General features: G+C 39.3%; 1 protein-coding gene across 5 annotated transcripts in view; it reads right to left on the bottom strand.

Moving 5' to 3' along the window:
- Positions 1-27947, bottom strand: part of Kdm6a (lysine demethylase 6A) — a 189039-nt gene that overhangs the window by 97568 nt on the left and 63524 nt on the right. For all 5 annotated transcript variants that reach the window (XM_004665765.3, XM_004665766.2, XM_004665769.3 and 2 more), the window contains exons 4-5: positions 13971-14020; positions 2775-2833 (exon numbers count right to left, since the gene is read on the bottom strand). In XM_004665765.3, coding sequence (XP_004665822.1) covers positions 2775-2833; positions 13971-14020 — 109 coding nt within the window. The remainder of the gene's footprint in view (positions 1-2774; positions 2834-13970; positions 14021-27947) is intronic.

Raw genomic sequence — 27947 nt, 5'->3', positions numbered from 1 at the left:
CAAGAGGTTGGTGTGTATTATTTTAGAACACAGCTATGAAACTGAAATTCAAGACAAGGCCAGGCATAGTGGTGCATGCCTTAAATCCCAGCACTTGAGAGGCAGAGGTAGGATCACTGTGAGTTCAAGTCCACCCTGAGACTACATAGTGAATTCCAGGTCAGCTCAGGCTAGAGTGAGAACCTACCCTGAAAAGCTAAACAGAAAAATAAAAACAAAAAGAATTCAAGGCAAAACCAAAACAGAGGCCACTTGTTAAATCAAACATTGCATTGTCCTTGTCTGGTTTATACCTAAATTACTTCTATCAGGCCATAAAACTTTTTATCATTATGCCCAGGAAAACCATTACAAATACTGATTGAAAATAACCACCTATGCCAGAATGGATGGTTTGTGCCTATAATCTCAGTATTTGGGATGCTAAGGCAGGAGGGTGACTCAAGAGTTTGTAGCTAGCCTGTGATTCACAGTGAGACCCTATATTAAAAAACTCAACAAACAAATTCAAAAGTAGATATAAGACACAACTGAAGAAAACAATTGCTTGAAGAATCTGAACATAACTTTACTTCTACCACTAACTAAAAAATTATGTAATACTGTGGTGAAAATACACATCTTTTATCACCCACAAAACTCAAGGAAAGGCATAAATTATTGCTAAGACCATCTCTCACGTTCTAGTTTTGAATTCTATGAGTAGGATTCCGAGAAATGACAATATTTAAAAACAAACGTTGGTTTTAAGTGTGGCATACCAGACATGAAGGTAGAAACCTTAATTTAAGATCATGGAAAATGAAGGGCTAACTAAAGAAAAAATTACAAGACAGGAATGGTATAGATATGTGTAATCCCAGCACTCAAGAGGCAGAAAGATCACCACAGGTTTCAGACTGGCATGGTCTAAGATTAATGCTTGGGCAGCCAAAAATACACAGTAACATCTGATGTCAGACGGGGGGGGGGGGGGGGGGGGGGGGAGGAGAGAGAGCTTTAAAAGGGTCAATTATAACTCTGTAAAGTTGACACAGTAAGGAAGTGTTGTAGGTGATTATTATAATATTCTATATGCACACAAGTTTTCTCTAACAATGCACTGTTTTCCTTATATGGTGAAAACCCAACAAGACTTCAAAGGATAAAAAAGAAGAAAAATTAGCCGGGCGTGGTGGCGCAAGCCTTTAATCCCAGCACTCGGGAGGCAGAGGTAGGAGGATCACCATGAGTTTGAGGCCACCCTGAGACTACATAGTGAATTCCAGGTCAGCCTGAGCCAGAGTGAGACCCTACCTCGAAAAAAAAAAAAAAGAAGAAGAAGAAGAAAAATTATTGCAGAAAATATCATCCATTGCCAGGCGTGGTGGCGCACACCTTTGATTCCAGCACTTGGGAAGAAGAGGTAGGAGGATTGTCGTGATTTCGAGGCCACCTTGAGACTTTACCTCAACCCCCTCCCTCTTCCAACCCCAAAAGAAAGAAAAGGCCATCCATGCCTAAAGTTTCATCTTTAGGGAGGACAATCCAATCACTATCCATACACAGGTAAAAGTTCTATAATACACAGGATGCACATCAGACAGAGTTGTAATCTTTTGCCAAACACACAATTACTTATCATTAGTACCCACACAGCATAGAATAAACTAAAACAAAAGTTAAAAAAAAAAATCCACACAGGGCTTTCTATAGTTTAGAAAATATACATTTTCTCATGTTACCATCAAAAAAAGGCAAGTGGGGCTGGAGGTTAAGGCATTTGCCCGCAAAACCAAAGGACCCAGGTGGCACATAGATCTGGAGTTTGTAATGACCAAAGGCCCTGGCATGCCTATTCTCTCTCTCTTTAATTAATTAATTAAAAAAGGCAAATGATTACAACATAGGTTTTTTTAATTTATATATATATTTTTTTAACTAAAAGTTACTTAGGTGCAATGAGAGAAGGAAGAGAATGAGAATGGGCATGCCAGGGCCTCGTGCCACTGCAAACAAGACCCAGACACATGTGCCACTTTGTGCATCTGTTTTTACCTGGGTACTAGAGAATAAAACCCTAGCTGTCGCATTTCACAAGCAAGTGCCTTTAATCGCTAAGTCATCTCTCCAGCCTGATGTTTGATTTTTTTTTAAAAAAAAAACAAATTAATAAACAGACCTAACGAAGTTATTTAATATCAAGATAGAACTAGGTGGCAGTGCTGAAGCCAGAATATTTTCTACCTCAATTTCTAAGTTTTTTCCCTTTAAAGGACACTATTGTTTAATAACAGTTTTATACTGTATGAAACTTATTGTCCAACTCTGATATTAGATAGCATTATTTTTATTTGAAAATAAAAGAACTGAGAGATTTTAATTTGGTGTTCCTTTACTAGAAGTTGGACGGTACTGATCATTATGGGGCATGACAAAATGGTCAACTTGGCTATAACTAAGCCAAATTTTTAAAATGCTAGTTGTCATGGATCATTTCCCCAGAGATCTTGAAAGTTGAGGTCAGAGCGATGGAAGAATTCCACAAAATTTCATAAACTAAGATCTCTTTGACCAGAATCTTATCCCATATAGTCATTTAAAAACACGAACAGCTCTACATAATCCAAGGTGGAGTAATACTTCAGAAGACACTAACCATTCCAAGATTACGGATAGTAGGCTATCTTATATTTTTCACGTGCATATTTACAGACAACTCCCCCCTCTGCAAAAAAACCTAGATTACACTACTTACGGGAAACTACTGAAGTAATTAAGTTATGTCAACTTACCACTGAAATGCATTGTAATGGAAGTAGACCAAACCAAGACCATATAAAAAGGCAGCATTCTATAAAGGAAGGAAAAAAAAGACTTTTAGGGGGATAAAAGGGTTTATACATACCTACATATATATATATATATATATATATTCCATAAATTAAAAAAACTAGGGTATCCACAGTGTTTTAAGTTCTTAAAACTCTTATCATGCATTACAGTATATTTACAATGTATTTTTTTAAACAACGAAATAACAGCAGTGTAGAATACAACTTGGAGACATATACTAGTTTTTCTTCGACCAATCTTGCTCAGAAATTAAAAACAAAATTCAATTAGCAAATTTAAAATAAATATCTATCTTCAGAAATAAGAAAATACAGAAGAGAACAGGATAGCATTTCCACACATTTTCTTATCCTCTAAATTTGGTCTAACACAATACATGCTCAGTTTTGTGGAAAATGGTAATACTTTCTATTTTAAAGATTGTAACAACTTCATGAGGAGGGCAGTTTCGTTTATAGAATAAAATCAAATGAGGCTCAGCAATTCTGAGGGATTTGCTCAAGAGACAGGAATTAAGTAGTAGATAGCGTAAATGGACTGGGTTCTAACTCCACTTCCGACTACAATTGTGTTATTCAACTTCATCAAACAAAACTGTCACAAAGGCAGGAATGTGAACCTAAAATCCCGGCATTTGAGAGGCAGAATCTGGAGGAAGCATTTTATGGTGGGGATATACTAAACAGAAGGCATGTACCCCAAACAATTTGAAGCTCATCAATATATTATTTCTGGAATTTATGGAATTTTTCATTTTTTTAGATCATAGTTGATAATAAGTTATCTGAAGCCACATAAACCACAAATAAGAGAACCTGTGGATATTGCATCTGAAACACCTGAAGTGAGTAGCTGAAACAGAGAATATCTGACTTACAGAACCTAAAATATTTACTGCTTGGCCCTTGAAAAAGAAGTCTGCCAACCTCTAATCTAGACTGTATTATATAATCTGTTGCAGCATTAAATTATAACTCAAAAATGGAAGGTGAAAGCACAGGCAACCTTATAAAACAAAACAACCCCCTGTCAAAGATCATCTATAAAAACTCCTATTGAAAATACTGTTGGGTTAGCTGATCAAGCCCCCTTTATCCCTGTCCACTGTCAGGGAGAAATCTGGTGATATGACACAAATCCAGTCACTGTAAAAAGCACTGGGGAGAAAGACAAACATTTTGGAGTATTAGCAGACTAGAAGTTGTCACTGTTTGAGCCTAGGAAGGAGAGAGTGGTATTCCAAAGAGAAAAGAGTGAAGCCTGAAGTGGTGGCCCATGACTTTAATCCCAGCATTTGGGAAGCAGAGGTAGGAGCATTGCTGTGAATTCAAGGCCACCCTGAGACTATATAGTGCACTCCAGTTCAGCCTGGGCTATAGTGAGACCCTACCTCTAAGAACAAGAAAAAGAGACAGAAGAAAGAAAGAAAAAAAGAAAGACAAAAGGAGGGAAGGAAGGGTGGAGGGGGAGTAAAAGGACAGCTAAAAAGTATGGAGGAGAAAGCAAAAAAATTTCAGTCACTTCCAAAAGGTAAACCAGTTGAGAAATGAGCAGTCCTGCCTTTAGGACAAGTGTGTAGCCTTCTAAAGCCTCAAAACCCAAGTTGTTGGTGTTGCTGAGACAGTGATTTCTCCAGCGGCTGGGGCAATGGTGGACAAAAATCCTATTGTATCATTATATCACTTCATATTGCTCAGAAGGCAAAGGTGAAGTGCCACCTTGAGAAGAGAACCTATTGTTAAAAACTGAGTTGCCTTAGCAGGGCATGGTGGCGCACGCCTTTAATCCCAGCACTGGGGGGGGGGGGGGGGGGCGGCAGAGGTAGGTGGATCCCCGTGAGTTCAAGACCACCCTGAGACTACATAGTGAGTTCCAGGTCAGCCTGGACTAGAGACCCTACCTCGGAAAAAAAAAAAAAAAAAAAAAAAAAAAAAAAAAAAAAAAAAAAAAAAAAACTGAGTTGCTCCCAGGAGCCTGAGAACACCAAAGATCAAGGAGCCTCAGTTTGGCCTGCCATGTTCCTAGGGTGAGGGAATACCCAGAGAGGCAGCAGTTGTGGAGAGCATGAGGGCCAGACCCTGGCAAGCTAAAGGATGCAGCAGGAGGCTCAGCTGAGGCAAGGAATGCAAAGGGAAAGAGCACCAAGCTCAGTAGTCAGGAGCAGGTATGATCAACTAAGAATAACCCTGGAGGTTGATATCTTTAAACCAGAAGCCAGGAGGCACATCAACTTCTACAGACACCTGTCATTCAGTGGTGTAAAGCCTGAGGGATGTCTGGGGTGTATCTGATAACCACAGCTGGATCCTTCCATCTAGCAGGGTGGCTAATACTCAGCATATTTTGAAAGAACAAGCCACAGGCCCTCCACCTGCACCAATCTTAGTGCAGTGGATGCTTCCCGCACTAACAATACACTTGGGAAACAATCAACACCTATGATCCGTGAAGTCAGAGGAACGTGAGAGATTCTGCCCAACCTACAGAAAGATGGAAAGCAACCAAGACCAAGACAGAGGACATCAGGCACCTGTTCAATACAGACTCAGAAATGGCACATCACAGGAAAGACAAGACTCCTGAAGTTCAACTGATCCCCCCCCCCATTCCGTGCATATAACGGGCAATATCCAATTTTTAAGACCCAAAAGGAAATTGTACCATCACATTATCCTTTTTCTTTTTATAAAACTTTAATTGTTTTAAATTTTTCTAATATTTTTATTTACTTGATAGAGAGAAAGAATATGAAAAGATGAATATGGGCACTCCAAGGCCACAAGCCACTGCAAATGAACTCTGGACATATGTGCCACCATATGCGTTTGGTTTTATGTGGATTCTGGGGGGTCAAACATGGGTCCTCAACAATCTCTGTAGCCCCATCCTTTTTCTTTGACACTAGTGGTCCCCCATTATAAAACTATAGTTAACCATGTTTTTACTTTATTGTACTTTTAATTGTGTTATTCTCATCCATGCACAAATCTAATTTATTTTTAAATTTTTTTTAAATTCTTTTTTATTTATTTATTTATTTGAGAGCGACAGAGAAATGGGCACGCCAGGGCTTCCAGCCTCTGCAAACAAACTCCAGACGCGTGCGCCCCCTTGTGCATCTGGCTAACATGGGACCTGGGGAACCGAGCCTCGAACCAGGGTCCTTAGGCTTCACAGGCAAGCGCTTAACTGCTAAGCCATCTCTCCAGCCCTAATTTTGTTTTTTTGAGGTAGAGTTTCACTCTAGCCCAGGCTGACTTGGAATTCACTATGTATTCTCAGGGTGGCCTTGAACTCACAGCAATCCTCCTACTTCAGCCCCCTGAATGCTGGGATTAAAGGCATGAGCCATCATGCGGGCTCCTTAGTTTCTTTTTCAACAGCACCCCAACCATTTCTTCCTCTCCTTCTACGCTAGCAGTACATCAATGACTGTCCTATTCATTTAATAAAATATTCTTGTGCTTTTATATTTTGTTCTACTTATAATTCATTAAATTTTGAAATTTTTTTCTTTTTTCCTAATCTCTTCATTTTCTCCTCTATAACATTCTTCTCCACTCCTTTCCCCTGCCTCCTTATCTCATTTATTGTGCCCAATTTACCTAGATGATTTTTAACTTCATAGCAAATTCTATAGTAGGTCTGCCATTTTCAGATTCATGGTCATTAGTGATGTATTAGTGGGCTTTAATTAATTTTAATATCTTACATGGTTCATTGTTATTGCTGGCTGAAAGAGCAGTTTGCTGTCTCCTCACTGAGTGAGCCATCAAGAGTAGGCTACTCAATAAGATCCCCAGAATATTTCAGCAACTTGGGAGGCACAGCCATTTTCTCTTTACTATGATTAGGATGAGAACCTTGAGCCTAGGTTATGCATCAGTAAGCAGCACTACAAGAAAAGAATTTGTTTCCCAAAGTGGGGAAAGGTGAAAGGAATAAAAGAGGATGTTAGGAAAACTAAGTATTATAGCCTCCAAAATTTTATTAAGTGAGATCTAAAACAAGTGTAGTCTAGTATGATTAAGAAGGTTCTAAAACTGGGTGTGGTGGCACACACCTTTAATCCCAGCAGCAGTCAGGAGGCAGAGGTAGAAGGATTGCCGTGAGATAAAGGCCACACTGAGGCCTGAGCTAGAGCGAGACCCTACCTCAAAAAAAAAAGGGGGGGGTTCTAAATGATAACACACTATTATAAAACTACCAACTTGGGAATGGAAAGACAGTTTTACTATTGCCAACACCAAGCATTCCATAATCCAGCAATTTTTAAGATAATTTAAATTTAATTAATTTTACTTAATTTAAGATAATTTATATTTTGCTGAATCACTCACTTCCTTAATATCCTTGAATATATCTTTTGGACAATGAAAATGGTTTTCCTAGCTATAGCAAAATCCTATACTGTCATATTGAATTTTTTTTTTTTTTTCTTTTTGAGGTAGGGTCTCACTCTGGTCCAGGCTGACCTGGAATTAACTCTGTCATCTCAGGGTGGCCTTGAACTCATGGTGATCCTCCTACCTCTGCCTCCCAAGTGCTGGGATTAAAGGCATGTGCCACCACGCCCGGCTGAAATTTTTTTAACCTAGTAAAATCTCCCCTTAATAAGCCTGACTTGTACCAAAAAAAAGCAATTCTTTTTTTAAAGAAATATTTATTTATTTATTTGACGGGAGAGGGGACGGGGAGAGGGGAGGGGGGAGAGGGAGGGAGGGAGGGAGGGAGGGAGGGAGGGAGGGAGAGAGGGAGAGAGAGAGAGAGAGAGAGAGAAAGAGAGAATATGGGTGTGCCAGAGCCTCCAGCCACTGCAAAGGAGCTCCAGAGGCGTGTGCCCCCTTGTGCATCTGGCTAATGTGGGTCCTGGAGAATAGAACCTGGGTCCTTTGGCTTTGCAGGCAAACATCTTAACTGCTAAGCCATCCCTCCAAAATAGAGTTCTTAATGAATTCTGACCTTACTGTCCCAGCTATCAACTGCTGATTAAACTTTACCATAGTGATGTTCTTTCTTATCATAGTAAACTATAAATCAAGGCATATATGTTCTTGGTAGTTGAGCATTCAATGTTTGGTAAATGGGAGGCTCTCAAATTTCCTGTTAAGAACTGTATAAGAAAGTACCCATGCTACACTCATATACTGAATACAATACATAATTAACATTCCACACATTGGGTATTTTTTATATTCCCCTACTATTCAAAATATCTTATAGTAAATGTTTTCATAATAATCTCTTCAATTAACTTTGTTTGATAAGGTCAGAGAAGAAGTTAGTTAGACTGATTTGTTCCAGACTTAAACTTTTGCCCTTTCTACCCAAGTAATAATAATAGAAAAGATGACAAAATGTGGTTTTAAACCTGTTTTCAGACATTATGAACCTTTGGGACACTTCCAGGTAAGATGAAGGACTAGTAAATGAACTAGCAAGAGTAAATGAATACCCATTCCTGTGCATATTTCATTATGGTTTTGTGTTTGTATATTGCTCAACTAGGTTTAAGGACTGTTCTGTATGTTTCTCCATCCCAGTCTACTATTCTGATTTCTCTGTTATTTCTATTATTTTCACTCCAATTTCATTCTCTTCTCCACATTTACTCCTGCTTAGCCCATCCTCTTTATACAACCTTCTTCTACAGACTTAACATCCCAGATAGTTCAAAAAAAGATGGACGCGAAAACTAACACTAATTCTGTCTGACTCATGAAATCCCTCCTACTTCTAAATAACCAAAACCCTAGTATATCATATCATACCATCCTTGCACCTTTATCCAACAACAGTTATTAATGTCAAAAGGATCAATACTATTGATTCATATTTGAATAGCAGGCATATACACAAGCTTTGCTCATTCCTGTCATTAGTATTCTACTCTGGAAGTAATATACAGGCCACATTAGAAACCATAGGCTCCTAGACTAAGGATACATTTTCTGAACTATACACCTAAGAATAGTTGATAGAACAGAAAAATCAATGAAATAACCTGAGATACAAAAATCCAACACAGGGGCTGGAGAGATGGCTTACTGGCTAAGGCATTTGCCTGCAAAGCCAAAGACCTCAGTTCAATTCTCCAGTACCCACATAAGCCAGATGCACAAGGTGGCACATGCGTCTGGCGTTCGTTTGCAGTGGCTGAAAGCCCTGGCACGCCTATTCTCTCTCTCTGCCTCTTTCCCTCTCTGAAATAAATAAATAAGATCCAACTCAATAAGAAATGCCGAAAGATTTTTAAAAAATATTTTCTACAACAGAATAAATTAACCGAATGAAAGAGCAGCCTACCGAATGGCTATACATATAACAGAGGATTTATATGTAGAATATATAAAGAACTCAAAACACTAAACAAGGGCTGAAGAGATAGCTTAGCAGTTAATGCTCTTGCCTGCAAAGCCAAAGAACCCAGGTTTGATTACCCAATACCCATATAAAGGCAGATGCACAAGGTGGCACATGAGTTTGGAGTTTGTTTACAGTGGCTGGAGGTCCTTGCATGTCCATTTCCCCTCTATCTATCTCTGTATCTTTCTCTCTCTCAAATAAAGCATTTTTTTAAAAAAAGTTAAATTATAAGAAAAAAAATCCAACAGAAAAAAATAGGCCACAGAACTGAGCAGAGAACTAAATAGCCAATATATTATTAAATGTTCAACATCATTAGCCATTAGGAAAATGCAAAATTAAAACTACTTTGGAATTCTATTTCACTCTGGTCAGAATGGCTACCACAAGCAAACAAATGCTAACAAGGGTGTTGGTGAGAGTGTAAACTGGTATAACCACTATGGAAATCAGTAGGAAGGTTTCTGAGGCAGCTAAAAATAGATCTACCATATGATCCAGCTATACCTCTTGGGCATATACCCTAAGGACACTACACTTCACTACATAGATAGTTATTCATCAATCTTTATTATTCCATGTCATATCAGTCTAGGTGTCCAACTGATGAACAGATAATCAAGATATGGTACATATACACAATAGTTTTATTCAAATGGAAAGAAAAAAGAACTTATGAAAGGTCAAAGAAAATAAATCTGATGGTGGCACACACCTTTAATCCCAGCACTGGGGGATGGGGGAGGAGTGCACAGAGGTAGGAGGATCACCATGAGTTCGAGGCCACCCTTAGACTACATAGTGAATTCCAGGTCAACCTGAACTAGAGTGAGAGCCTACCTTTTTAAAAAAATAAAAATAAAAGGAAAAAGAAATCTAGAAAAGATTATGTTCTCTCTTACATGCAGATCCTAGCTGTAAATTTTTAGATTTGTATGTATATAAGTTGGAATAAAAGTCAGTAGTAAAGGCCAGGAAGCTAGAAAGGGTCCATGAGGAAAGGAAAAGAGGGGAAAGGTTAAAGGACAGGGTTAGTGGATATGTAAATAGAGGGGAAGAATACTGGGTATAGATAGGCCTAACTGAAGATGTTATGAAAAATCCACATGGAAATTCACTGTGTTGTTACCTAATTACATACACACACACACACACACACACACACACACACACCCCTGAAAAAGCCATTTTCCCTTACCAATCTCGGCTTCCTACTAAGATGATAGGTATTAACCTAAGAGGTAACCACTGAGCTACATTAGGCAGACATGATCTCCAGGTGAGAGAAAAAGAAAAAAGGGGGAGGGGTAAGAATTACACTTTAAAAAAGAATCCAGCCAGAGGCCACCCTGAGACTACATAGTGAATTCCAGGTCAGCCTGCAGCAAGAACCTACCTTGGGGGGGGGGGGGTGAACACTGGAATTATTAGTATTATCACATAAAACTAAAAATTAAACAAAACCTCAAGTTCACCACTACATCTCTACTATAAAATGTGAAATGATATCAGCACATGCCCATAATCCCAGCACTTGAGAGATGGAAGCAGATCAGATGCTCAAGGTCAAGGTTACCTTCAGATAAATTCCAAGTTTGAGGCCATCCTGACCTACATGAAATACTTTTTTTAAATTGGGCATGGTGCATGCCTTTAATCCCAGCACTCCGGAAGCAGAGGCAGGAGGATTGCCATGAGTTCAAGGCTACCCTGAGACTACATAATGAACTCCAGGTTAGCCTGGGCTAGAGTGAGACCCTATCTTGGAAAAACAAACAAACAAATAAATAAATAAAAAGAAAAGAAAGTTAAACTACATGTGATATGAACAACAAATGTCACATAAGGATATGGATGGGTAACAGCAGACCTACACAATTGCTAACTTTGCATGTAGATAGATACAATAGTATCCACTGAAAGACAATAAAGCAAGGAGCATGGGAAGGAAAAGGAGTCCCTTACCTTGCAGTCAGGTTGAAAATATCTCTCTCCAGTGGGGAGTCAAGAATTTTAGCAGAGTTAACAACATTTGCTATGAAGACTGCCTACTTAGAGATAATATTCCTTCTATACAGAGGTATTTCAAATGTTAAAATAGCAGTGAACCATGCTTAAGGCCTTATCACATAAGAATCTAATATCCTTTCCCAGGCATAGACCTGTAATTTTCTAGGAATTTCATTCCATTTATAATAAAAGACATGTTTTAGGATCCTTGTACAATGCTTGTGACCCATGATATTACAATATCAGATTCAAATTCTATCCAAGATCTGCAAGCTGCTCTAACAAATGAATTGAACTTGGGGAAGTTATCATGGGAACTCAAATATATAGCTTGCAGCCTGAAGTTCTAAAAGCCCAAATTGGCAAAGACATTGGCAAGGGGAGGGAATCTTGTGGTTCTGAGCCCTCAACAAGTTCCTCCTGGGAAATAGATCCCTATTATAATAGCAATAAGCAGAACTGAAATTTTGTTATCAAGTACAATGACATCAAAATAACAAATAAATTTGATGAAAACTATGATATAAATTATAAAATATTGCTATAGAATTTGATGAGGGGAGGGGAAGGAAGATGGGACTGCAGAGATGGATCAGTGGTGAAAGATGCTTGCTTACAAAGCTTGCTGGCTCAGGTACAATTCCCCAGCATCTGGTAGTTATTTGTAGCGGTAAGAGACCCTGGTGTGCCCAACCCCTCTCCCCACCCATACACACATATACACACACACAATTTTAAAAAAGAAAAAGATGCCTTTTGGGGCTCGAATATTGCTCAAAGGATATAAGACTCTTGTCTCACAAGTATGAGGACTGGAGTTCAGATCACCAGTACCCACATAAACGCCAGGAGATAGTGGCCCTTCTGTAATCCTACCACGCAGGAGGCTAAGACAAAGGACCTCAGGGCAAGCTACCCAATTAGACCAAGTGAATCTGTGAGCTCCAGATTGAAGTGAAAGACCTTGTCTCAGTAAAATAAAGTGAAGGTTAATAGAGGGCAGTACCCAATATCAACTTCTAACTTCCACACCCATGTGTACCCACACACATGCCAACATAGACACACACACACACACACACACACACACACACACACACACACACACACACACCAGATATGTACACATGCTCAAAAACAGAACCCCAGGGCTAGAGGGATCAGCTTAGCGGTTAAGGCATTTGCCTGCAAAGCCAAAGGACCCAGGTTCGATTCCTCAGGACCCACGTTAGCCAGATGCATGGGGGGGGGCACATGTGTCTGGAGGCCCTAGCACACCCATATTCATTCTCTCTCTCAAATAAATAAATATATTTTTAAAGCCGCCCCCCGCCAAATACACCCCCTCCAATCCACAGGTGACGGAGGAGGAGTTTCTAATACATTTTAAAACTACCCAAAAACATAGTTATAAACAGGATCATTGCTCAAGAACTTTGCTAGACAGTCAATCTTGATTAGAATAAGCAATTTAGCAGCTATGGGATGCTGAAGCCCTAGGAGAGAAAGGAGAGGAAGCATTGGAAAACAAGATAGTTGCATAAATCCCTGTAGTTATCAGACTATGGCCCCTTTTCACTTGTAAAATTAATGTGTTTAAAAGGAATGCAGACTGCAATCTTTAAGCTGACCTCCAAAGAAAAGATCTTTTCTCTTTCAAAATGCAGGAGTCTTAAGACCCCATTTTCCTGCCTCCCCTATTTAAATTTAAAAAAAAAAAAATCTCACCACAAAGGGGAGACTAAGATCCCCTTCCTAGAAAGAAAGGACCAATTAGCTTATCTCACCATTAAATTTCTGTGAGTTCTAGCCTTGGTCTCATGGTGTTCTATAAAGTTTAAGATGGTTGCAGTCACTGTGGGGAAGAATTAATACTTCTCCTAAAGACACTGGTTTGTCTAAACTGAGATTAAATCATTTTTTCATTATTAATTTGTTTCCTAACTTCTTTTAAGATAAAGCAGGTTTATGAACCAAAGAGCCCAGGTGACATACCTACATTTAAAATTCTACAAATGAAAAAGATAGGCCACACACTACAAGATAAAATCCACATACAAAATTAAATAAACAAACCAAAACACTTGACTGGTCAATAAGCTTCCAGTTATAAGGAAACATGGAGGAAAGGACTATCCCGTCCAGATAACTTTATGTGCTGTCTAAGATAAGGTGGATGATTTGTATGACCCATTTCTTCACTTAGATATTATAAGAAAGTTCAAGAGCAGTATAACTCCTCCAATCACCCTCTCTCTCCCTGCGCCCACATCTATCTATACTAAGATTAGTTCTGAGATTTCAGTATCTCCAGCACAGGTGGGCCTTTTTCAAAAGAAGAGTCAGCTCTTCTCTGTGAGCTCTAGACTAGAACCAAGATTTCACTACAATTTTCCCATTGCATCTTTCAGTTGCAGCCTGATAAATGCATCCTTCAGTTTTCTTTTACTCCCAAGGAGCAACTCAAGACAATGAAATCACACAACCAGTGTGCTGTAGCTAGTTGGCAGTGTTTGGTTTTAATTTTTGTGATTGTGATTTCACTTAGGATCATAAAGTGTGTCAGAAGAATCTAATATTTTTAAATAAAATATAAAGTGGTTAGTAGAACAAAATACTCATTTCCCCTTTTTAATTCTCTTTCTGAAGAAGTCACATTTTCAAGAAATTAACAATAAACCACAGCTCTGTTTTTAATATAATCTGAAATAATCTGCTAACAAAACAAATAGGAAATAAACATGCAAATATACACTAACCTTCCAGTAGTCAGATTGTAAACTGTAGTACCTCTGGTATGCAGATAATGCTGAAAGAAGGAAAAATATTGAGTAACAATTACATTTCACTTCAAGACCAATAATGCAAGTTTTAAGCAACATTATAACTGGTACTTACTGTAGGAGTCCAGAGCTCCATTTCTCTGTCTCACTTGGCCAGGATCCAACTAGGCCAGGGATTTTGGAGCTACATCCAGTTATGAAAACTGTGATTTCCAAGAGAGTAGTTTTCCCTGGCCTCCAGGTAAACCTAGACTAGGTCTAGGGTCCTAGAATCCCTACCTATTGTTATGGTAATTGACTCAACTTTCACCAGTTAACTCTTCACAGATCTAGACAACATTCATAGTATTACTTTCTGGAGGTCCAGCCAACCTGGCTATAGGCTCCAGTCAATCCTCCTCCCCACACCTCATACAGCTAGCTCAGTGTGGGAGCTTCTCCCTTTTTCTACCCTACCAAAGGGCTGAAAAACCCCTTACTTCTAATAGGTGGTTCAGACTCCCCTGTGCCACTCTGACCTGGCTTTAAATTAAAAAAAATAAAATAAAACCTTGGGCCCACTCTTTCTGGGCCTCTCTCATTCACTCTCCCCCTCCCTCCCTGTGTTCCTCTCTCTTAAAACATACAACTGCCTATTGTGAACCCTGAAATTGAGACATGCTGCTTTTGCCCAAAAGCACTGATTTTTCCGCTTGAGTCCAACAAGGTAATTAAAAGCAAGATTAAAATGCTGGCATCTCTGCCTTCCCTTTTTATCAGTTTCCTTTACTTTGGGTCTTTTACTTAACTATGTATAGACAGGCTTATCATTCCAGGAGTCTGTCTAAAAACTGGTGACAGCTAATGTATCTCATTCCACTCTGATACAATAATTTTGGAGTTCCTTATATGCCAACACGCAACAATTTGGAGTGTTTCCAGATCTTCATGAATTCAAAGAAAGAAATCCACAGACCAGATAATAAGGTTGAGAAAGATTTTATTATAGATTAAAACTTTAGTATGGAGGAGAGAAGGAAGCAAGGGGGAGCTCTTGCCCAGGGAGGAAAGAGGGGGTTTGCAAAGGCCACCTCTGAGACTCAGGTTGTGGATTTCTATGGTGGCTAAGTGAGGAAGACCAGGTTTATAGGTTTTTATGAGCCCTATGGATAGGTGGCTGGTTTAGCCAGTTTACTCCTGATGCCAGGAGTCTGGGGTCAGAAATTTTGGAATTCTCTAGGAAAGGAGTAGAAGGACTCCCTTAAAGGGGCAGAGATATGGAAAGGCCAGATCCTTTTAATGTTTCTGACTTGTGGTAAAGTGCAATGATCTAGATTTTCTCCTATAGACCCAAGGACAATTCCTGAACTTAGCCAAGAGAAAGCTATTCACTTTGTCACCCTGATACACGGTTTTAGGAAGTCAAAGTCCTTGAACCCCAAATCCTTAGTCTGTATCTGCTTTTATAACCAAAGAATTAAATAAAATAAAACTGGGCAGAATAATTATTAAATTTATTTCAGGAAGTACAAAAATCAAAAGGAAAAACAAATGCACCCACATGATCTGAAGCCCATGTGGTGGGTCTTGAAGAAGCCTGAAAGGGAAGTTAGAGAGGAAAAAAACAAAATACAAAGAGCTCCTGCCATGTGGAAGATAGGAGGGGATAAAGAGCCCAAGTGGGAGTAAGGGTCAGGGGAGGCGAACTAGAACATGGAGGTTCAGGGGTGACGAACTTGCCAGGCCACCAAGAGAGCTTGCCCTCTCTTTATAGAGATATTTATAACCTTACTATAGTGAAATTTACCTTCCAGATCAAGTTAGCCAGAGAGACAGCTGACTGATGTGAGCTAGATACTACCTCAGGAAGAGGCTAGCCATGATACCAAGTTATGGGGACTGACTGTGACCAACCACGATTAGATTTAGATTCTAGGAAAGGAGCCTTCCTCCCAGGAGGAGCTCAGGTTGTTTGTAGAAAAACAGATCTAGGGAAGAAATAGGAAGTCAGAACATACTTTGATCTCTAGCAAAGTGGAGACTACAAGGATAGGCCCAAAGACATTCCTGCTTTTCACTTTCAAGGGCCCAGTCTAAACAAAACTACCTCACTCCCTCCCAACCCCTAAACAGCCTAGCCAATTTCTGTTAGGATGGCAGATTGATCTGGCTTCTTGGAACAGAGTAGGTGGGTGGGTGGTGGGGGGGGTCCATCTAGTGTGGCAGTTCTAACAGTTCTCCAGTGAGTCTAAGGGCCCCCAAAAGTATATTTAACAGAGTGCAAGAAGACAGTCCTGGAAAAAATGTTACGGAGAAAGAATTAAAACAAGAGGAGTCTAGGCCCTTCTTTGGCTTCTTGAGGCTGGCTCAGAAAAAGAGAGTACATTTTTTTAGCCTGTTTATTTTCCGGCGTACTTTCTATGTATCTTGCTTTGGGGTGCTTTCTTGCTTTAATTAAATGTGTAATTTTTTTTAAATTAGATCTCTGGGTCCTGCACTATTTCTTAATTCTGTCAGACCCTTTATTTGAAGGGGAACTTTTGGTTCTTTCTAATACTTTACCTTCCACATGGGGGTATATTGGCTCTTTCGAGTCACTTTCACCCCTGGAGATTTCTCTGTGATAGAGATTCTCTCATTCTTCCTTTCCAGCCAGGCAAGGAGAAGTTTCCTTTGGCTTTAGTCTTTTAGCTAGCTCCTCCCTGTATGTGAATTCCTCTATAGTAAATCTCATAATTTATAACTTCTCCTAAATAAACAACTAATTCATAATCTACCCTTCTAAGGGTCCAGTTTATCAATTCTTTGCTAAAATCAGGTAAGGACACAAAAGCAGACATTTACAGGCTCTCCCTGAACCCCAAAATCCTGCATCACTACCTTAAAAATAACAATAGAAATGCTTGCAAAGATACAAGTAACTGAAGCATTCTACAACATCCTGTTCCAGTCTCCAAAAAGGCACCTCTAAGTCTGGTCTCCAGTCATCTTAAACCTACACTCATCTTGTATCCTACAAACAGGGCCAACAAATCACTCCATAATGAAATTACCACCACCAATCAAAAGCAGGAGCAGGACTGGAGAGATGGCTTATCGGTTAAGATGCTTGCCTATAAAGCCTAAGAACCCAGGTTCAATTCCCCAGTATCCACATAAGCCAGATGCCCAAGGTGGCTCATGCGTCTGGCATTTCTTTGAAGTGGCTGGAGGCCCTGGCACACCCATTCCCTCTCTATCTCTTATCTGCCTCTTCCTCTTTCTCTCTCTGAAATAAATAAATAAATAAATAAATAAATAAAATATTTTTTTAAAGCAGGAATGATAACAGTTATTAAAATACATGGCTAAAATAAAGAAACCCTTCCTCAGCTGCTAAACGACACTTAGGCATTGTGACTGTAACACAGCTTTCTCCTCATCCACCTTTCTCCCACCTCCCACCAGGCAAAGCCTACACTAGTTCTAAGATTTTTGGAACCACCTATTACTATGGTAATTGAGGAAATCTCTGGGTTGAAAGGAAGGAAGGCCCCCTCCTCCCAGCCCCTACCTGGGCAGGACACCTAAGGTTCCTCCTAACAGGACAGTTTCCCTTCTCTTCCTATAAAACCCTCTCCATGAACTTCTCTTACTCCTTAAGGTCCTCTTGCTCTCTCCCTGGTGTTTGCATCCCCGCTTCCTCCCTCCCCTCTTTCCCTCTTTTCTCCTTCCCCCTTTCTCTCACAACCCATTACAATAAACTCTTAATTGAACTCAAGAAACTCTGCCTCTATGCTTCAATCCCAACCTCAAGTCTAACTAACAGTCACCAAAAAGACATAAACAAATTCTTCAACCAAAAGCCATCCAGATCAAATTTAAAAGGCTCTATAATATGATCAAGAAAGAAAAGTAATAAATAAAAGGATAACTATACAAGGGGAAAATAACTAGCCTTATGCTTAAAAATAGGAAAATGCTGCTTCTATAGGGGAGGACACCGAACAGGATGCTCTAGGAAACTAAACTTCAAGCCGAGACTTGCTAAATCAAACAATGTAGGAATGTTTTTATAAGTTTATGCAGAAATTACATGTCTAAATTATTACCTTAGTCCCTGTTGATACAGACAAATCTGCTCTCAAGTCAAATATCAATCTTTCATAGCCACGCATGGTGGTTCACGCCTTTAATCCCAGCACTCAGGAGGCAGAGGTAGGAGGATCGCCATGAGTTCAAGACCACCCTGAGACAACATAGTGAATTCCAGGTCAGTTTGAGCTACACTGAGACCCTACCTTGAAAAACCAAATTAAAAATAAATAAGTAAGTAAAATTCAGAAAACAGAGTATGACAGAAGTAATCAATTAATTCATAACAAGATGAGATTAAGAAGCTCAAGAGACTTCAAAAAAATACAAACAGAAGTTATAGAAAACTGTACTAGAGAGCTAATGTATAAGATAACAGCTTCAAAAAGAAAGAAAGGAGAAGAGAAATTCAAACAAATAATTTTGAAACAGGCATTTACAAGCTGTTATGCTAAAAAGTAAGACTCTTCATTTGGGCTCAACAAGAAGATAACTAGTAGCAGGATGAAAGCCTGGCAAGTCTGCCTTCAGTCTGTGTCTCTCTTCTTTACTTTGGCTCAGACTCCTGCTTGCACCTGCCTACTTAACCTGTCTCATGCCTTTCCAGGAAAATAGGCACAGAGACATTACTGTCTTCACCTCAAGTAACCTTAGACTGCAGGATGAAGCAATACCTTGCAGAACAAATACCATCACAACCCTTCGAATAAGGGCAAGAGTAAGGGTACACCCTGAAACAGAAATAATCATCTTATAGGAATCAGAATAGTCCCTTGTTGGATGAAAATATATTGAGGATTTATATGACCATCTTGCCTAACCACAGCTGAGACAATGAGTCAGTGATGGACAGGACCACATCTAGACCAAGACTGCATAATCATATTATTACCTTTTACCTTAAATTTAAATTGCATGTCTGTACCCAGAAGACAGACGGGGGGGGGGGGGGTAGTCAGTGATATTTGTGGTGGCTTAAATATAAACTGTTCCCCATAGCTCAAGCATTTGTCATAGAACATTCTACTAGATCCACAGCTGTTGGAGACTTGCTGGAGTTGTTTTCCCTGTCATGATGAAACTTTTCAAAACTATAAAGAAAAATAAGCATTTTCCTTCCATAACCTGCTTCTGGTCAGGTGTTTTGTCCAGGAATGAGAAGGTAACTGCTACAGCATTGTGAATAGCTCTCTTCTCTGCTTTTCACCATTACTCTGTTTAATTGCCAGATTAGGACCAGTAGTCAAGTTTAACCTGTTAGGGATACATGAGCTGGGACTTTAGTCTTAAAAATTCTAGTTACAATTCCAGAAAATGTGTACGTGTGTGTGTGTGTGTGTGTGTGTGTGAAGACTGAAAAGATGTAGATGTTCAAGCTTAGAAATAAGGCATTAGAACATTATTTTCAAAATCCTGAAGGAAAATGATTCCCTATCCTATATATATATGTATGTATGTATGTATGTATATGTGTGTGTGTGTGTGTGTGTGTGTGTGTGTGTGTGTGTGTGTGTGTGTGTATTCAGTTAAGAAGAGAAAATAGGGCTGGAGAGATGGCTTAGCAGTTGAGGCACTTGCTGGCAAAGCCAAAGGACCCAGATTTGATTCCCTAGTACCCATGTAAAGCCAGATGCACAAAGTGGTACATGTATCTGGAGTTCACATCCTTCTTGCAAACATAAATAAAATACGTTTGAAAATACATCAAAACACAGTATCTTCAGACATGCAAAGTGTCAAAAGAAATCAACTCCCAGTTGATAGCAGGCTTGAAGGTCACTAAGGAAAGACCTCTCAATGAATTAGCAGGCTGTAAAAACAGAATGTGAAAGCATAGCATTTTGATGGCTAGTCAAAAGAATAGGATCTAGAAGCAGAGGGAGAGGGAAAGGCAGAGGCAGGAGGATCACTGTGAGTTTGAGGCCACCCTAAGACTACACAATGAATGTGAATTCCAGGTCAGCCTAAGCTAGCGTAAGACTCTACCTCAAGAAAACAACAACAACAAAATAAAAAGGTGTGAATGCAACTCTGGCCCTAAGTGGAGACATGTTATTTATTTTTAACTTTTAAAAATATTTTATTTATTTATTTCTTTAGAGAAAGGGGTAGATAGACAGAGAATGAAGGTTCCAGGGCCTCTATTCACTGCAAGTGAACTCCAGATATAAGAGACATGTTATTCTTAATTGCCCATAATATCCTGAGATAACTAACTAGATAGACGCTTCCTAGAAAGAACAGAGATATAACACTGCACCCTCTCCCAAAAGGGCCTGTAAATTGAGAGGATCAAATTTGCTCCAGTTTACAGCTAGGCGTAACCTAACAAGAAAACACTTCACAGATGTGCTGTTTCAGAAATTAAAATAGTATAAAGCTTACATAAAAATTTAAGTGGTACAATGGTCTCTCTGACCACTGCCCATTCCCATCCCTTAAAAGTACCACACTTCACTGTATAACAACTTCTATCATGTGTACTACACTCTTGTGTGTCTTAATTGAATTCCCTAGAGATTACAAGAACTGGGTAGTCAAAAGAGAGATCCTTGTAATGCTAGTAACATTCATGAAGAAGTAGAAGAGTACATACCAACAAAGAATATACAGTTTACTGAAAACCAGAAGAAAAAAGAAATGATAGTCCATGGGAATAAGCTAAGATGAAGGAAAAGTGAGATCCCAAGATGACAACTGATATACTTCTAAACCATTCATCTTGCTGATCATAGTCTAGACAGATTTTCTAGGGCTTGGCTTCTACATGTTTTGACAGATGTCCAAACTATAGGTATTATGTTTGCCAGGATTCACACAACAGGGGCTCTTATAAACTATTAAGGAACCACAAACCATACCCTAGTGTCTCTTGTTTAGTATTACTTATGCTGAGAGCCTACTGTCATTGTGGCCATAAGACACGTTCACTATATAGCCACATTTGTGTTCCTTGCTCAAGTTATTTGGGGATTTGTTATTTATATTTTCAGTGTGTCATGCTCTAGCCCAGGCAGACCTCAAATTTCCAATCCTCCTGCCTCAGCTTCCTTAGTGCTATGACTATAGGTTATATAACACCAGACAAGGGAGTGAGGGGGGTTGTTCCTCAGTTTTTCAAAACTAAATAATCTTATGAGAGATCTTTTTATCAGGGGCCTTTAAAAAATGAAAAAACGCAATGAAAGAGAAAAAAATCAAAGAACACGAAACCTAAGATATAAATTATGCCTAGAGAGAAAGAGAGGAGGATGCAATTCAAGAAAACTCAGGCTGTACCAGCAGCCATCCATTTGTTGACCTGTATAGCAATTAGATGGGTGTCAATTCTAGTAGTCTATATATAAACTGCAATATATATTAGCCAATCTACTATATATAATACTTTTCAAAATTTAAAGGATTAAAGCATGAAGGTTCGGAAACTAGCAAAAAAAAAAAAATTCAAATGCATTACACATAAACTAGCAACAAAGTTGCTTCTTGAACAAAACTGTAAATAAGACATTATCTTCCAGCTATATATAAGGGTGAATAAAAGAATATGAACCAGGGCTGGAGAGATGGCTTAGCGGTTAAGCGCTTGCCTGTGAAGCCTAAGGACCCTGGTTCGAGGCTCGGTTCTCCAGGTCCCACGTTAGCCAGATGCACAAGGGGGCGCACGCGTCTGGAGTTCGTTTGCAGAGGCTGGAAGCCCTGGCGCGCCCATTCTCTCTCTCCCTCTATCTGTCTTTCTCTCTATGTCCGTCGCTCTCAAATAAATAAATAAAAAATTTAAAAAAAAAAAAAAGAATATGAACCAAAAATGAAAAAAAATCAAACTTTCTACTACGTTTTATGTAATACTTACAAAGAATTAATAAGTGACCAAATTATATATGAATACTACATAGAAGTTTGTAAATATGTTCAGAAACAGAAGTATTGGCATGAGGAAGAGAGATAGCTCAGTGGTACAGTACTTATACAGCATGCACACAGCCTTGGGTTCAAATATTAACATAAAAAAGTGGGGAGGAATGCCCGAAGACATTATTACATATCTTAAAAATTAACTTTTTCGACTTCTGGTTAAGATGGCGGTGTAGGTACCACGCCAAAGCAGCCTAGGGGGGAAAAAGACCAAAAAAACTCAGCAAAATACACACTTTTACTAAAAAGAGAGGTGTATAGGAAATTGAAGTGGCAGCGGAGAAGTAGAAGAGTTATAGAGCATCCAGAGCCTGCACAGGTGGGAAAAGCGGCTCCAGCAGCTCGGCCAACCACCGCGGACGCGGCGCAGCAGAAAGCCCGGCTCCAGCCACAGGAAAAGCCAGGTGCAGGATTTTCCCCTCACACCGCGCTCTCCGCAACTCGGGAAACGTGAGGGGAGAGCAGCAGCGAGCAACGGAGGAGAAAACCACAAGGTAGAAGAACACGTGGAGCAGCGAGACAACCAGAGCAGCCACAGCTCCCTCCCCTCCCCCACTGCCTGAACCCAACTCCAGCGAACACAGCAGCGGCCCGGGACCGGCCACGCCAACTTGGGCTGACAACGGGACCCAAGCAGGAGCAGAGTTCCACAGCAACATCAGCGGCTCCAGCACCGGTAACAGCGGCCCCAGCAGCAGCAGACCCAGGAGTGGCAGCAGCGGCAGACTCGGTGGCAGCAGCTTCAGGGGGAGCAGCGGCAGTGGACACAGCAGCAGCAGCTTCAGCAGCAGTGGTGGCTCCAGCAGTGGCAGCTACAGCAGCAACAGAGGCAGCAGCAGCGGCTCGGTTTGCCCCGTAGGAAAAGCAAGTGCCCACCTCCAGAAATCAGAACAGCAGCCCCACCACCCAGGCAGCAACTTGACTGAGACCAAAATCACCCAAGGTAACTGGGATTGCACCAGGGAAGAGTCTCACTTGGTCACAAGCTGACTTGGATCCCTCAACAGACCAGAAATCCAAACCTCTTTGTTGATAGAGGATCTGGTCATTATAATAACTACTCTTGCATACATACTCGGGGCTGTTTTTGATTGAATGTGTACAGTGTTTAGTTAAATTTTAGAATCTACCTGTATTTTATTCCACTCAGCCTGCTTGAATACTCCTATAGCAGGGAAACTCACCCCCTAAGAACATCTTTGTAGATACTCTGAGAGTCTTAAGAGCCACACCTAACACCTTAAGGTACTACCCTGAAAATATATTACATCAAATCAATTGATACAGCTAAGAATACACAGCTAGCTAGAAAATCCAAGCATTAACTTAATCCAAGATGCAAAAATATATACATTATAACACAAGAAACACTAAAAAGCAAGACGATATAAATCCACCTAAAAGTATTAATGCATCAGAAATGTCCTCCAGTGAGAAAGAGTTAGAGGAAATGCCTGATAAAAAGTTCAAAAGAATAATTATAAATATGTTCAAAGAGGTGAAAGAACATATGAAAACAATCAAAGAAGAAATCAAAGAGGAAATCAAAGGAATCAAAGAAGAGGCAGGACACCAATTTAATGAAATAAAGAAGGCAATACAAGACATAAATAGGGAAATAGAAATAATAAAGAAAAACCAGTCAGAAGTACTAGCAATGAAGAACACAGTTAATGAAATAAAAAACTCTGTAGAAAATCTCACCAGTAGGATGGATGAGGGAGAGGACAGAATATCTAAGCTAGAAGACCAGGTGGCAGACCTAATGCAGTCCAACAAAGAGAAAGACAAACTTATAGAAAAGTATGAGTGGGAATTTCAAGATATTAGGGACACTATGAAAAGATCCAATATAAGAACTCAGGGCATAGTAGAAGGAGAAGAACTCCATTCCAGAGGCATAGTAGGCATCTTCAACAAAATCATAGAGGAAAATTTCCCCCAAATTGGGAAAGAGGTGCCAATACAGATACAGGAAGCCTTTAGAACCCCAGCCAGACAAAACCCAGAAAGAACCTCTCCTCGCCATATTATAATCAAACTTCCAAACACACACACCAAAGAAAAAATATTGAAAGCAGTTAGAGAGAAAAATCAAGTTACCTACAAAAGCAAGCCCATCAGGATTACAGTAGATTATTCAACACAAACTTTTAAAGCCAGAAGGGCTTGGAGTGATATATTCCAAGTTATGAAAGATAACAACTGTCAACCAAGGTTACTTTATCCTGCAAAGTTATCCATTCAAATAGATGGAGAAATAAAGACATTCCATGACAAAAGCAGGTTAAAGGAGTACTTGAAGACAAAACCAGCTCTACAGAAAATACTTGATAGAATCCTCCATGCTGAACAAAAGGATAAGCACACATATAAGGAACCTAGAAAAAACAAGCTATACTCAAATACCAGTTAACAGAAGAGAGCACAGGTAGAATCAGAAACACACACACAAAAAAAAATGGCAAACATAAATACACACCTTTCAATAATATCTCTTAATATCAACGGTCTCAATGCCCCAACGAAAAGACATAGATTTGCAGACTGGGTTAAAAAGCAGGATCCTACAATTTGTTGTCTCCAAGAAACTCACCTTTCTACAAAGGATAGACATTATCTTAGGGTGAAAGGTTGGAAGACGGTGTTTCAAGCAAATGGGCCTAGAAAACAAGCAGGGGTGGCTATCCTAATATCAGACAGGGTAGACTTTAGTCCGACGTTAGTCAAGAAAGATAAGGAAGGTCACTTTATATTGATTAAGGGCACACTCCAACAGGAGGACATTACAATCCTAAACATATATGCACCTAACATGGAGGCTCCCAAATTCGTCAAACAAACACTATTAGAACTAAGGTCACAGGTAACACCAAACACAGTGGTGGTGGGTGACTTTAACACCCCACTCTCATCAATTGACAGGTCATCCCAGGAAAAAATAAACAGAGAGGCATCTGGACTAAATGAGTTCATAGAAGGAATGGACCTAACAGATATATACAGGACATTTCATCCAAAGGCTGCAGAATATACATTCTTTTCAGTAGCACATGGATCATGCTCTAAAATAGACCATATATTAGGACACAAAGCAAATCTTAACAAATTCAGGAAAATTGAAATAATTCCTTGCATTCTATCTGACCACAATGGAATTAAACTACAAATCAGTAGCAAGAAAGGCTATAGAGCATACACAAAATCATGGAAAAGAAATAATATACTACTAAATGATGAATGGGTCAATGAAGAAATCAAGAAGGAAATCAAAAAATTTATAGAGTCAAATGATAATGAGAACACAACATACCAAAATCTCTGGGACACAATGAAGGCAGTTCTAAGAGGTAAATTTATAGCCTTAAGTGCCTATATTAAGAAATTTAGAGGGCTGGAGAGAGAGCTTAGCGGTTAAGCGCTTGCCTGTGAAGCCTAAGGACCCCAGTTCCAGGCTCAGTTCCCCAGGTCCCACGTTAGCTAGATGCACAAGGGTGCGCACGCGTCTGGAGTTTGTTTGCAGAGGCTGGAAGCCCTGGCGCACCCATTCTCTCTTTCTCTCCCTCTATCTGTCTTTCTCTCTGTGTCTGTCGCTCTCAAATAAATAAAGAAGAAAAAAAAATGAAAAAAAAAAAAAGAAATTAGAAAGGTCGCAAGTAAACGACCTAATGCTTCGCCTTAAAGCCTTGGAAAAAGAAGAACAAGGCAAACCAAAAATCAGTAGACGGGAAGAAATGATAAAGATTAGGGCAGAAATTAATGAAATAGAAACAAAAAGAACAATCCAAAGAATTAATGAAACAAAGAGTTGGTTCTTTGAATGGATAAACAATATTGATAAACCCTTAGCAAATCTGACCAAAAGAAAGAGAGAAGAGACACGAATTAATAAAATCAGAGATGAACAAGGTAACATCACAACAGATTCCAGAGAAATTCCAAAAATCATAGGGACATACTATAAAAGCATACACTCCACAAAGTATGAAAATCTGAAAGAAATGGATGATTTCCTTGATCTATATGACCTACCTAAATTAAATCAAAATGAGATTAATCACTTAAATAGACCTATAACAAACATGGAGATCCGAACAGTTATCAATAATCTCCCAACTAAAAAAAGCCCAGGCCCGGATGGATTCACTGCTGAATTTTACCAGACTTTTAAGGAAGAGCTAACACCATTGCTTCTTAAGCTTTTCCAGGAAATAGAAAAAGAAGGAATTCTACCAAACTCCTTCTATGAGGCCAGCATCACCCTGATACCAAAACCAGGCAAAGATAGAACAAAAAAAGAAAATTACAGACCAATCTCCCTCATGAACATAGATGCAAAAATTCTCAACAAAATATTGGCAAACAGAATACAAGAGTATATCAAAAAGATCATTCCCCCTGACCAAGTAGGCTTTATCCCAGAGATGCAGGGATGGTTCAACATACGCAAATCTATAAATGTAATACATTACATAAACGGGTTGAAGGACAAAAATCACATGATCATCTCATTAGACGCAGAGAAAGCATTTGACAAAATCCAACATCCCTTCATGATAAAAGTCCTACAGAGACTGGGAATAGAAGGAACATATCTCAATATAATAAAGGCTATTTATGACAAGCCTACAGCCAACATATTACTAAATGGGGAAAAACTGGAAGCTTTTCCACTAAAATCAGGAACAAGACAAGGGTGTCCACTGTCCCCACTTCTATTTAATATAGTTTTGGAAGTCTTAGCCATAGCAATAAGGCAAGAGACACACATAAAAGGGATACAAATTGGAAAGGAAGAAATCAAGTTATCATTATTTGCAGATGACATGATTCTATACATAAAGGACCCTAAAGACTCTACTAGCAAGCTGGTAGAGCTTATCAAAACCTACAGCAATGTAGCAGGATACAAAATAAATACACAGAAATCAGTAGCCTTCATATATGCTAACAACAAACACACAGAGGATGAAATCAGAGAATCACTCCCATTCACAATTGCATCAAAAAAAATAAAATACTTTGGAATAAACCTAACCAAGGAGGTAAAGAATCTATACAATGAGAACTTTAAAACACTCAAGCGAGAAATTGCAGAAGACACTAGAAAGTGGAGAAACATCCCTTGTTCCAGGATTGGAAGAATCAATATCGTGAAAATGGCAATCTTAGCAAAAGCAATCTACACATTTAATGCAATCCCTATCAAAATTCCAAAGGCTTTCTTCATGGAAATAGAAAAAACAATCCAAAAATTCATTTGGAATCACAAAAAACCTCGAATATCTAAAATAATACTGAGCAACAAAAAAGAGGCTGGTGGTATCACCATACCTGATTTTAACCTATACTACAGAGCCATAGTAACAAAAACAGCATGGTACTGGCACAAAAACAGACATGTAGATCAGTGGAACAGAATAGAGGACCCAGATGTAAGCCCAAGTAGCTATAGCCACCTGATATTCGATAAAAATGCCAAAAATACTCATTGGAGAAGAGACAGCCTCTTCAGCAAATGGTGTTTTGAAAACTGGATAAATATCTGCAGAAGGATGAAAATAGATTCTTCTCTCTCGCCATGCACAAGAATTAAGTCCAAATGGATTAAAGACCTTAACATCAGACCGGAAACTTTGAAACTGCTAGAGGAAAAAGTAGGGGAAACCCTCCAACATATTGGTCTTGGCAAAGACTTTCTGAATATAACCCCAATTGCTCAGGCAATAAAACCACAGATTAACCACTGGGACCTAATGAAATTACAAAGATTTTGCACCGCAAAGGACACAGTGAAAAAAGCAAAGAGGCAACCTACAGAATGGGAAAAAATCTTCGCCAGCTATATATCTGATAGAGGATTAATATCTAGGATATACAAAGAACTCAAAAAGTTAAATAATAAGGAATCAAACAAGCCAATCAAAAAATGGGCTATGGGGCTGGAGAGATGGCTTAGCGGTTAAGCGCTTGCCTGTGAAGCCTAAG

This window comes from Jaculus jaculus, chromosome X, assembly GCF_020740685.1.
Source record: "Jaculus jaculus isolate mJacJac1 chromosome X, mJacJac1.mat.Y.cur, whole genome shotgun sequence".
NCBI classification, from domain to species: Eukaryota; Metazoa; Chordata; class Mammalia; order Rodentia; family Dipodidae; genus Jaculus; species Jaculus jaculus.
The sequence above is the reverse complement of the archived record's forward strand: the minus strand, read 5'-3'. Positions and strand labels throughout refer to the sequence as shown.